Here is a 12,945-nt window from a genome sequence, read left to right on the forward strand (position 1 = left end):
AAGTTCCTTACAGGGATGGAGGAACTTCCACCTTGGGTGGTGAGATGGGCTAAATGGGTGATGGGCATTAAGGAGGGCACTTGTTGGGATGAGCACTGGGTGTTATAGGTAAGTGATAAATCACTGGGTTCTACTCCTGAAACCAGTACTACACTGTATGTTAACTAATTTGGATTTAAGTAAAATTTAAAAGTAAATAAATAATAGATAGATAGATAGATAGATATCTCACAAGGCTATTGTGGAACTCAGATGAAAAAAATGTTTGCATGTGAGTGTCATACATTAATATGCTAATGAATTCCAAATTTCTGTTCCTGTCAAACCTCTCTCTAGAGCACCCTCTGATCTCCAGACCTGAATATCAAGCTGTCTACTTGACCTCGCCCCTTGAATGTGTAGTGGGCATTTCCCACCTGACATGTGTAAGATCTAGCTTCTCATATGCTGCTCGAAACCAGCACTCCCTCCATGCTTCCTCCTATTGGCTAATGACATCTCCATTCTTAATATCATCCTTGACTCCTTTCTCTCCAACATTCAGTCTGGTAACAAGTCCTGTCACTCTATTTTCAAAATATATCCAGAATTTGACTATTTTTCACACCCACCACCCCTTTTCTGGTCCAAGCCAACATCTTCTCCTGCCCGGATTTTGTGGCAGCCTCCTAATTACTCTCCCTGCTTCTGCCTCTCCTCCCACAGTCCATTCTCAACACAACATTCGGGGTGACCCTGCTAACCTATAAGTCAGGTCACCCTGCTCCTTCAGTCCAAACCTGCCCAAGGCTCCATCTCACTCAGAGTAAAGGTTGAAACCCTTTTGATGACCTCTCACACCTTCTGTGACTCAACCCACCATTTTTCTCTTATTTTCTACATTCTCCCCTTCGTTCACCTGCTTCAGCCCCAACTCTCTTGCTTGTCCCTGAATGTGCCAGGAACACCCTGCTGCAGGGCCTTTGTACTTGTGGTTTCCTCTGCCTGGAAATTTCTGCCCCATTTAGCCACATGGTTAACTTCTCACTTCTTTCATATCTTTACTCAAAAGCCATAATGTCACTAAGTCCTTCCCTCAACACCCTATTTTAAATTTCAGCACTTGCCCTTGGCTTCATATTCTCCTTCTCTGCTTTATTTTTATCTTAGTATTTACACTAACATGTTTTATATATTATTTATTTATATTGTTTATTAGCTCTCTCCCCTGCCAGAATATACATATGTGCAAATTTTTATATGGTATATACATAATACATGTATTTATCAAATCTTCCTACCAGAATACCCCTGCTCACCAAGGGCAGGGATTTTGTCTGATTTGTTCACTTTATATCTCTAGTACCAGGACAGAACCTGGTACATAGTGGGAACTCAGTAAATTTGTTAATACCACGTTTTACAGAAGAGAAACCTGGGGCTCGGTGCAATTAAATAATTTACTCAAGATACCACAGTAGGAAATGGCAAAGTTGGGGAGTTTACCATTCTATGATGCTTTACAACATAAAAACACCTCCCCCCGTCCCTCCACATGCTGACCACCAGTTCCCCAGGGCCTTGCCCAGTATCTGCGTGCTTTACCCAGATCCCCTCTTCAGCTGATGCTCCCACCTCACAGCTACTGTCCTCTCTGGGCATTGCCCTTGCCCACATGGAACTGCCCTACACCCTGCACCCTGAGGCCAAAGGCTGGATGATGCAGGTATACCTTTCAATTTGGGACAACTCTAAAGGGTCATCCTTTAGAGCTCCCTGTTGGATCTGCTGAAACTCACTGTGGATGAGCTGCCTCAGTCCAACCTGCCTTCCTCCCTTCCTTACAAGTATCTCTCAAGACCAGTCTCCAAAATCCTTCTGCATGTGACTCTAGGGAGCCTAATCTAAGACCACCAATCCCTTCATTGCCTGTTGCCATAGCCCACTCATCTGACCTCCTAAGTACCCTCTTTCCACTAAAATTCAGCCATCTTGTATCCCAGTGACTTGAAAATGGGTGCTGATGGGTTAACATGTTGCCCAAGAGAAGCAAATTTTATGGGAACTGACACATGCAGCTAGCAATCTGCAAAACACACTTACACACATGATTTCATCTGCAAAAGCAGAATAGCATGATAGTCTCTGAAGTGTTTCTGCCTGGATCTGAATCTTGGTCCTACCACTTCTTAGTCTTGTGACCTTGCCCAGCTACATAATCTTTCCATTGTTCTGTAGAATGGTGATAATAATGGTCACTTCCTCCTAGAGTTTTTATTAGAATTAAATGAGTCAGTACATGGAAAGGTCTCAGAATAGCTGTGACACATAATATGCACATAGTATACATTAGTTATTAGATCCTCACAAGAACCCCTAGAGGTATTATAATTACTACCTGTGTTGGACACCTCTTGTGCCCCACCTCCTACTCTCTGCCCATCTTTTCATTCCAGCTGTTGCTGCAGCCACTTGCTGGCTCAGGTGTAACCAACAGCACCTTGCTCAGCTGGACTGCTTATTTCTTATTTCCTGTCTGGTTGCTTTGCCACTTCCACCTGAGATGCTTCCAGAAATGCACTCAACCATTCTGACCTGAGCAAACGTGGAAAGGTGAGGGAGCTAATATCCCATGTGACATCACTTGACCAGGAGGGAGTTGGAACCAATGGGAAAATATCCCTTCTTTCTTTCCTTGAGAGAATAACTCTGAGGTATAATCTGTCCCATCATGGTCCAAGTTCAGGTGTCCAAAGCACGGGCACCCCTGGCTTGGCATTCCTTCCTTCCCTGTCTCACTCTTCCCAAAATAGACTATCCATACAAGCCTTCATGCTGTGCTCTTTGTGGAATCATCTAACTGTGCATAAGAGGAGAGTGAAAGGAAAAAAAAAAAAGACTTGTACAACATCCAGAATCAGATCTAGACTCAAGTTCAAGTCTTCTACCTCCTGAATGACATTCCCTCACACTGCCACCTCCCATTTCATACATATGCACCTTAACATTAGCCTTCTGGAAGCTCGATTAGCCAGTGTGAGGCCAGGGAGGAAAGAGCTATGAACTCATATCCCAGTCCCTTTCCTGTGCCTGCATAGAGCTGGTGCCACATGGCTAGAGGGTGGGGAACAGTGGTTCCACCTGACTGAAACCTGGGACAGGGACTGTGTCGAATTTGTCTTTGTATCATCAGTATTCATGGTGTGGCAAATAGTAAGTGCTCAGTAAATGTTTCCTGTATACATAGGTCTGGAAATCAAACTATTGATGGTTTCTTCTTAAAGATTACTTTTTATGTGGTCATGCTTGTTCTTATACTATTGTTTATTTTTTATGCTGACCTGGAATGTAATCACCAGTGAACAGAGAACATTTTTGAGAGGGGATTGGATTGTTTACCTTTTTGCCAGGCTACATTAGTACAAAATAATGTGCCTGGAAATTATTCAAGAAATACATATTCCTTGAAATCATTTAGGAAAGAAAACCTGAGTACCAAGTTGATTGACTGGTCAAGGAAGTAGCTAGGAGTTGTCGAACTGGTGACCTATAGGAGAAATGTAGCTCTGAGATACCCGGATTTCACCAGCACAGCATGGATTGTTTTATGTTGAAATTCTTCCGAAGTATGCTACAGGTCCTACCACTTTCCATAGCATTCTACCCATCCTAATTCTCAAATTTGGGTTACTCGTGTTGCCTTGTAGGTATATGGGTTTGTGACCCTTGTACAGAGCAACACACAACAGGGTACTTCTTATCCAGAAAGAGTTGAAGGAATTGATGGGCACAATTCCTGGCTTTTCCTGTATGTAGCTTGTTCATCTCATTTCTGCCACCATCAACAGGTGCCTGATGGTAGTGTAATGTCCTGCCTTCCAGGTACTATAAGATCACTGTGGTGCTCATGTGCTTTGTGATCCCCACGCTGGTACCCTGGTGTGCCTGGGAAGAGAGTCTGTGGAACTCCTATTTCTTGGCCTCCATCCTCCGCTATACCATCTCACTCAACATCAGCTGGCTGGTCAACAGTGCTGCCCACATGTATGGAAACCGGCCCTACGACAAGCACATCAGCCCTCGGCAGAACCCACTCGTCACCCTGGGTGCCATTGGTGAGTAGGGGTGTGAGAGCCAATGGGGAGCATGGCAGCTCAGATTTTCTTAACCTTCCAAAGGTTTTCTGGACTCTGTAAAGAGAGGCAGTGGAATGGAGTCAGGTGGGATGAACTTGGGCTTCGGTATTAGAATCCTGGTTCTTGGGCAAGTCACCTAATCATTCTGATTTAGAGTTTTCTCATCTGTGAAATGGGAAGAGTGATGCTTACTTCGTAGGGATGTTACGAAGATAGATACTATCTGTAAACTGCTATATGCAATACAGATATGCTGTAAGATAGATACTATATGTAAACTGCTTAGTAAAATGTCTGTCATATAGTAAGTGATCAATAATTAGGAGCTATTTCTTTTTACCGTGAAATTTTTCCTAATGGGGGAGTAGCAGCTGGCTTTTCTCTCAAACTGCCCTGACCATTCAGCTGTCCAATCATTTGACCGACTGTAAGAAAAAAGGCCTTCAGAGAGACGGGAAGAAACAAGAGTGTGGCATCTCATGGTGCCACAGAATGGTTCGGAGCGAGGCCGCTGGATTCTGACAACTTTGGTTGAGTCTTGGTTCCTTCACTTACTCTCTGGGAGAGTTATCTGGCTCCTCCGCACCTTGTGTCTTCTCCTGCAAAGTGAAGATAATCATAGCATTCACCTGCTTCCTGGGGTCACCAAAGGGTTAGATGAGCTAATACATAGTCTTTGCAACAGTGCTTAGCATGAAATAAGTGCTTAGTTTGTGACTAGCCTATGGTCTTAGGAAGTTACTTGTCCCTCCTGTACATTTACATCCTCGTTTTTAAAATGGGGAGAATCATAGCAGCTAGCTCAGAGATCTGAGGACTATAGGTGTTAATACCCATTAAAGCACTGAGCACTGTGGCTGAAACATAGTAAGTAATAAGTAGACATTAGCTGTATCTTTCTAGAAGTAACTCAAGCTTCTTGGTAAGCTGAGCCTTGAGCATTGAGATCGGCCCCAGGAAGGGAAGGCCCTGTGGCTAAGTAGCAATGGTCTCTGCATCATCTAGCAGAGTTTCTCCCACCACATTGTTAGGCTCGGACCCCGTGTTGACAACAGCAATCTGAGGTGGAATAAGCACCCAAATTTAACTGTGGGACCAACCAGCTAAGCAGAGAGAAAAGTGTCTTGGAAGGAGTTTCTGATGCTTCTACTTCTTCCTGGACTGCAGTGAGGGGGGCCATATCCAGTGTTGACCCTGAGAGCAGACAGCAAGGGGACAAGATGGACTGTTACCATCTGATGTGGGGATGGTGGACCAGAAAACCCAAGGAATGTGACCATGGCACTGGCCTTGAAGAGCTGGGTACTGGTTTTAAGTCCACCCAGGTCAACACGGGGCTCCTAGTCAGTTTTCTTCATTAAGGTCCTGGAAAGGCTCCCGTTACACTGAACTGTGTGATAGATGGCGGGTACGCACAGGTTCTCAGAACAGTGTCTGCTTCTGACAATAGCAGGGGAGACTCCTCTATACTACACTGTAGTGCAGGAAAAACACTAAAAATTATGAGGGTGAAAGGAGCAGGGTAAAGAAGACCTAAATTAAAAAGAAGACTGCAGGGACGCCTGGGTGGCTCAATCGGTTGGACATCCGACTTGGGTTCAGGTCATGATCTCACGGTTTGTGAGTTCAAACCCCGCGTAGGGCACTGTGCTGACAGCTCAGAGCCTGGAGTCTGCTTCAGATTCTGTCTCCCTCTCTCTCTGCCCCTCCCCTGCTCATGCTCTGTCTCGCTCTTTCTCTCTCTCCCTCTCTCTTTCTCTCAAAAATGAATAAACATAAAAAATTAAAAGAAGAAAACTGCAAACCACAGTTCCATCCATCTGATATATTCATTACAGAGCAAGATCCTTCGGCTGTGGTCAATAGAAGAACTACATGATGATCAGGGCCTATTTAAGAAGTGAAGGAGAGGGGCGCCTGGGTGGCGCAGTCGGCTAAGCGTCCGACTTCAGCCAGGTCACGATCTCACGGTCTGTGGGTTCGAGCCCCGCGTCGGGCTCTGGGCTGATGGCTCAGAGCCTGGAGCCTGTTTCCGATTCTGTGTCTCCCTCTCTCTCTGCCCCTCCCCTGTTCATGCTCTGTCTCGCTCTGTCCCAAAAATAAATAAAAAACGTTGAAAAAAAAAAAAAAGAAGCGAAGGAGAAATCTGGCAGTTCCTCAAATGGTTAAAAATAGTTATCATGTGATCCAACAACTCCACTCCCAGATTCATACACAAAGAGAAATAAAAATATATGTCCACACAAAAACTTGTATATGACTGTCCATAGCAATATTATTCGTAATAGCCAAAAAGCAGAAATAATCCAATAGTCTGTCAATTGATGGATGGATAAATACAGTATGGCACATCCATACAACAGAATACTATCTGGCAATAAAAGGAAATGAAGTACTGATATCTGCTACAACCTTGAAAGCATGATGCTAAGTGAAAGCAGCTAGTCACAAAAGGCTACATATTGTATGATTTTGTTTGTGTGAAATGATCAGAATAAGCAAATCTACAGAGATTATATTAGGGTTGTCCGGAGAAACAGAATCAGTACATGTATGTATATGTATATATATGTTATACACACACTATTCAGTTTTTATATATATTGTAATATATATTATATGTTCCTCATCATAAATCCCCATATATATAGGGAAACAGTACAATATCTATATAAATATAAATAGGTATATATTTGTAGGACATAAATAGGTAGCCTCCTGTTTCGTGTGTATATATATGTATGTATACATATAGACACATATGTATATATGTATGTGTGTGTGTGTGTGTGTGTGTGTGTGTGTGTATGCATAGGGAAAGAAGGAGGGGAGGGGGGAGGGGAAGAGGGGAGGGGAGAGAGATTTATTATGAGGAGCTGGCTCACATGATTAGGGGAGCTGAGAAATCCCACAATCTGCCGTCTGCAAGCTGGAGACTCAGGAAAGCCGGTGATATGATTAAATTGGAGTCCAGAGGCCCGAGAACCAGGGGAGCAGATGATGTAAATCCCAGTCTGAGGGCAAGGGAAGAAGAGATAGATCCAGTTCAGTCAGTGAGTCAGAAAAAAACGGGCAAATTCCTCTTCCTCCACCATTTGTTCTGTTCAGGCCCTTAACGGATTGAGTGATGCCCACCCCCACTGGCGAGGGTAATCTGCTTTACTGAGTTCACTGATTCAAATGCTCATCTCATCCAGAAACACCCCCACAGACACACCACACAGAGATGTTTAATCCGGGCGTGCCTCGGCCAGCCAGTCTGACACATAAAATTAACCATGACAGAGAAAGAAAGTAGGGCTGGAGGGATGGGGGGGATGGTTGGGGGATGACAGTTCAGGAGTGTGGAGCTTCCTTTTAGGTAATGAAAGTGTTATAAAATTCATCGTGGTGATGGATGCCCAACTCTGTGAAAATACTAAAAGCCATTAAATTGTACTTCAAATGGATGAATTATATGGTGAATTATATCTCAATAAAGCTGTTTAAAAAAGTCAAATGAAAGACTCCCTGAGATCCCTCCTGAAAACACCTTAATTTAAAAAAAAAAAAAGTAAGAGAGGAAAAGCTATTCACTGGTGGGCAGGTGGGGGGTGGTGGTGGAATAATATATGGGCAGATTTGGGACATGTAAAAGTCCGGCTCCTCAGTTTACTTACCTATCTGAACAGGGCTCCTCTGGGTCATCCAAGCTCTCCCAACGAGCCTTCCTTTAATCACTCCAGCCCACAGAGACTATTTTCCTTTTATGAACATACATCAAAAGGAGGATCTGTTATCAGTCATTTAGCATTGAGCTTACTAAGTACAGCTCCGAAATCATGGTAGCTGTTCATACGGGGAAATTAATCTTGTGACTCTGCGCTGATAACCTTTTTTTTTTTTTTTAAATCTGTTCAGATTTAGTCTAGCCAACTAAGTAAATTCTTCCTAAGGGCAGACACCAAGTCTTCTGCTGCCCAGAGAGCCTGACATAGTGCCTTGCACATGGTAGACTCTCAGCAGACGAGGGGGGAAAATAAATCTGTGCAGAGAGGTGGGGAGGGGTTATTTCAATACCCACTTTGTCTTCTAGGTGAAGGCTTCCACAATTACCACCATACCTTTCCCTTTGACTACTCTGCGAGTGAATTTGGCTTAAATTTCAACCCAACCACTTGGTTCATTGACCTCATGTGCTGGCTGGGACTGGCCACTGACCGCAAACGAGCAACCAAGCCAATGATCAAGGCCCGGAAAGCCAGGACTGGAGACGGCAGCACTTGAACCTGGAACTGGCATCCAACATGTTTGCCATTGATACCTTAGTTCATGGCTTTTGTTCCTATAGTTCTCTTGTTCATTGGATGTGGGAGGGGGTAGAGGCTGGGGAGGGAAAGGAATCTATGTGGTTTGGGAACTTTTCGTTTGTCTCAAAATAATGTCAAGATATAACTATCAATGAAAAAAAGTTTTTAGCATCAATGTAACTATGATTTTAACATTAGAGTGTGAACATGTGATTTAATCGTTGTAGCTACAATATGTCAAACACACATAGTCATGTGCTTGAATGTGATGTTAACCCTGGCAGGATGAAGGAATTTAATATTCTTTCAGTGTGATTCAGGAGAGCATTTGCTTTCTTTTCTACCAGTTAACCCCAGCACTGTTTTTAAACACATTATCTGAAGGTAGAAGACAAAAGAGAGGGTCTAAGTAACTAAAGAATGTTTCTGTTTTGTAATTACTGTGTCTGTGTGTTTGTTGTTTTTTAAATAAGAGAATTGAGGGGCTCCTGGGTGGCTCAGTCGGTTAAGCGTCCGACTTCGGCTCAGGTCACGATCTCACGGTCCGTGAGTTCGAGCCCCAGAGAGTGTCGGGCTCTGGGCTGATGGCTCACAGCCTGGAGCTTGCTTCCGATTCTGTGTCTCCCTCTCTCTCTGCCCCTCCCCCGTTCATGCTCTGTCTCTCTCTGTCTCAAAAATAAATAAAATAAACGTTAAAAAAAAATTTAAATAAGAGAATTGAAAACTTTCAAAAATGACAGGAAATGGCCCTCTTATTTTCTTGCCCTGTTTACAGCTTGTTAATGTTCCACTGTCTTTGCTTCCAAAGAGATCTGTTCACTGCCCGGCTAGTTTTGTGTCCCGATTATGGCCATCCAACCCTATAAATCAGTGCCTGTTTAGGTGTTTGATTTTGTTCTCTTTGCTATTGTCATTTTAAAGGTGTATAACGCAGATGTGCCAGACATAAAATTAAGCTCAAATTAAGCTCTCATTTAAATGTTTAAACATCTAATTTATATTCTAATTGATCCCAGCCACTGATGCATGTACTTTAGCTACTACTGCTAAATAAGCATATTAATTTTCCACACTAGGCCATCAGATCTTAATAACCGACAGTTATCTAGAACTCAGTGTGTACTAATGTTTCCCCTGCATGCAGCCTTCATTGATTTTGCAGCAAAATATAAAGTGATCATTATGTAGCTTCTGAAGTAAAAAAAATGTTGTGTGTTAAGTTGCCTTGTAAAGAGCATGTTGAATTAATGGGACCGCGTGCCCTTTGTTTTAGTTGTTAGAGCAAAAGAAAGATGTTGGAGCACTTCGAAGATAGATCTTTTCGGGAAAGGTGGAAATTTGGAATTTTAATTTAAAATGTTTGAAAAAGAAGTGATGCCAACCGGAAATTGTCACAATGAAGTTCTTCATCCAGCAGGTGTTTATTTGCCATTAATAATGTGTACACTATGAGTGATTTACAATAAATGATTATTAATTCATTGGTGTTCTTGACCAGGTGCTTAAATGTTGTTCAGAGGATGTTCTCTCAGGGGTACCTGAAGCTCCATGATAACCACGTGATTCCCATTTGATTCGAGCACTGGACTAACAACACCCCTAAGACCAGGCCTCCTGTATCCCATCAGCCTTATGCCGGAGGGAAAATTGACTATTTTTTTTTTTTTTGGAATGCTTAACCCTCAGTGGTGTCGTTCCCCACTTCTCACTCACCAACACTGTCATTTGTATTGCTTCCAGCTGACAAATGGGAACCTTTATTCCTACCTGTCACCCAAAAGAACATGAAGGACATCTTCCTTCCCTGACCCCACCAGGCCCCAGTAGTGATGACCAGGGGCATGGGCGATGGGCTCATCTCTCCCTCCAGTCCTGCCCCCCAACTTTTCCCTCGTGCTGCCCTTTGGCCTTGAAGCACCTGTGCCCCTGCCATCAGATACAGACTTCTGAGCCTGCCTGCAGTTGAGTGGGATTCCAGCCATTGGACCCTTTGAATATGACTGTGTGTTTTCTATCTGCTTCATATTGCAGCCACACATTGCTGAGACCTTGTATGGAGTATTGATAGAGTGTGATTGTATCCCAAGACCTAAAATGACCTCAATTAGAAGTATTTCTGTGAATCTTTGACCCCTTAAATGTACTAAACTTAATTGCTTGTCCATTAATAGAAAAGGCTACATTTGGAAAAACTGTTTGAAATCTTCTCACAAAAGGAGGACATTCCCCAGGTGGTCAAAAGAAATCCAGAACCTCACTCCTCTGAACCTGAGTGCCACATATATATCTGCAATAGTGCCAATGAATGAGGATTGGGATGATTTTGTTGACGGAGTGGCTAGATGAAGGTTAGATCACTCTAGAGTCTTCCATATTAACATTCCCTGCAGATCTTAGTAGCATCTAAGGGGGTGGTGTTTCCCTAGACTATCCAAGGTGGCCTTAGAGAGGTTGGTCCTGCCCTTGATCTCCCGTGTCCTACAAGGCCTATTTCAGAAGCATCCACCCATGCATCCCGGTGAGGGGAGACAAGGGGAAGAGATCCATGTATGTCATGGCAGCTACATGGAGCTAGCCTGATATGGCAGAGTCAACTCAAGTGTGCTACTAGCCGGCTGTGTGGCCTTGAGAAAACCAGTCTTTCTGGATCCGGTTTTGTCCTCTACAAAGAGAGAGGATGAAACCAGACTCTGGCTAAGGTTCCACCAAGCCCGAAGGGTCACCAACAGCAACAGAGATAGGAACGTGCCTGATTTGGGATTTGAAACACCTCTCAAGTTGTGCCCATCCTTTTTGGAATCTGGGAGGTCAAAAGTGAGGGGGAAATAATTGAGTCTGAGTGAGAGAACACAGACTGAGGCTGAAAAGAATGTTCTTGGTAAACAAAACAAAACAAAAAAACATGCATGTGTTTCATTTATTTTCAAAATATAATGAAACAACAAAAGTGAACTTAATCCATGAAAAACAATTTAATGAAAGAAAGTACTGTAAAAAGCTTTGGCTTGGTGGTGTAGTAGAAATAGCACTGGACTGGAGTTCAAGATTTCAGTTTGAATTCTCCTCCCTTTTTTTAATTGAGGTATAATTGACATACAACACAATATTCATTTCAAGTGTACAACATAATGATTTGATATTTGTATATATTGCAAAAAAAAAGGAGGGGGGCACCTGGCTGGCTAAGTCTGTGTATACTCCAAAAGGATCACCACAGTAATAAGTCTTGTTAACATCTTTCACCATTTGTAGTTAGAAATTTTTTCCTTATGAGAACTTTTAAGATCTACTTTCTTAGCAACTTTTCAAATATGATATACAATATTCTTAGTTGTAGTCACCATACTGTACATCCCCATGATATTTATTTTATAACTGGAAGTATATATCATTTGACCACCTTCACCATTTTGTCAACCCCCATGCCCCACCAATCTGTTCTCTGTTATCTGTGAGTTCATTGGGTTTTTTTTCTTAGATTATACATGTAAGAGAGATCATATGGTGTTTGTGTTTCTCTGTCTCAAATTTCAATTAGCATAATGCTCTCAAGTTCCATCCATATTGTCAAAAATGGCAAGATTTCAAATTGTAACTCATGATCTAACTTGGTGTGTTACCTAGAGTCACATGATCTACTGACTGAGCCAGCCAGGTGCCCTGAGCATGTGACTCTTGATCTCCAAGTCATGTATTCAAGCCTCACCTTCTGGGTAGAGCTTATTTTAAATAAATAAATAAATAAATAAAGCACTTGAAAACAGCAGATGCAAAAAGGGCCCTCTGATCTCCCTTTTTCTCCCTAAAAGCAAGAGATGAAACTCTGATGTGAGAGCTGCCTTCTCTATATCAGGAGGAAAGAAACATTCTTCTCACCAGAGGTAGGGAGAAGGCACCAAGAGAATCAGTGCAAACAAACCTTGTTCAAGTAACTCTTAGCTTCCTTTAGCATCCCCATATATTTTTGGCATTCTCTCACAATTAATACTCTTTGTCCAATGTGGCACATAAGCACTTGGGCCCAACCACTTTTTGGGTCTTCATTTTCCCATGAAGGCTCCCATGAGCATGTAATAATAAAATCTGTATGCTCTTCTCTCATTAATCTGTCTTAATGTCAACTTAATTCTCGGACCCAGCCTGACCCTAAGAGGCTAGAAGGAAAGTTCCACCTCCTCTACAATGGAGCCTCAGCTAGCCCTTCTGTAAAGGAACTGGACTGGATTAGATTGTCCCGCCCGGTTCGTCAGCTGGGAGTCGTTCCCCTCTGTGTGAAGAAACCCAGCACACCCACAGGGCCTTTGTCCAGTCCCCTGAGAGTCCTTCTGAACCTTGGCTTCCTTCCTGTGCCTTCACACCCTCATCAGAGGACAAGCCTTACTTACTTGCTTTTCTTCTTATCAGGAGCTGGGATAGAAGACCCAGAGAGGGAAGAGGCTGAAGCTAATGGATAAGAATGAGCTTTGCGGATTATCTGTGACGTTCATTTATCCATGTCACTCCAGTCCTCAATTATAGAAGACACTGGAAGCCAGCTGACT

The 12,945-nt window shown here is 43.0% G+C and overlaps 1 protein-coding gene across 1 annotated transcript in view; it reads left to right on the forward strand.

Moving 5' to 3' along the window:
- Window positions 1-8,841, forward strand: part of SCD5 (stearoyl-CoA desaturase 5) — a 154,648-nt gene extending 145,807 nt beyond the window's left edge. The window contains exons 4-5 of the mRNA XM_023252983.2: window positions 3,862-4,094; window positions 8,191-8,841. Coding sequence (XP_023108751.2) covers window positions 3,862-4,094; window positions 8,191-8,381 — 424 coding nt within the window. The 3' untranslated portion in view covers window positions 8,382-8,841. The remainder of the gene's footprint in view (window positions 1-3,861; window positions 4,095-8,190) is intronic.
- Window positions 8,842-12,945: the final 4,104 nt, after the last annotated feature.

The sequence above is a fragment of the Felis catus genome, chromosome B1 (genome assembly GCF_018350175.1).
Source record: "Felis catus isolate Fca126 chromosome B1, F.catus_Fca126_mat1.0, whole genome shotgun sequence".
Taxonomy (NCBI): domain Eukaryota; kingdom Metazoa; phylum Chordata; class Mammalia; order Carnivora; family Felidae; genus Felis; species Felis catus.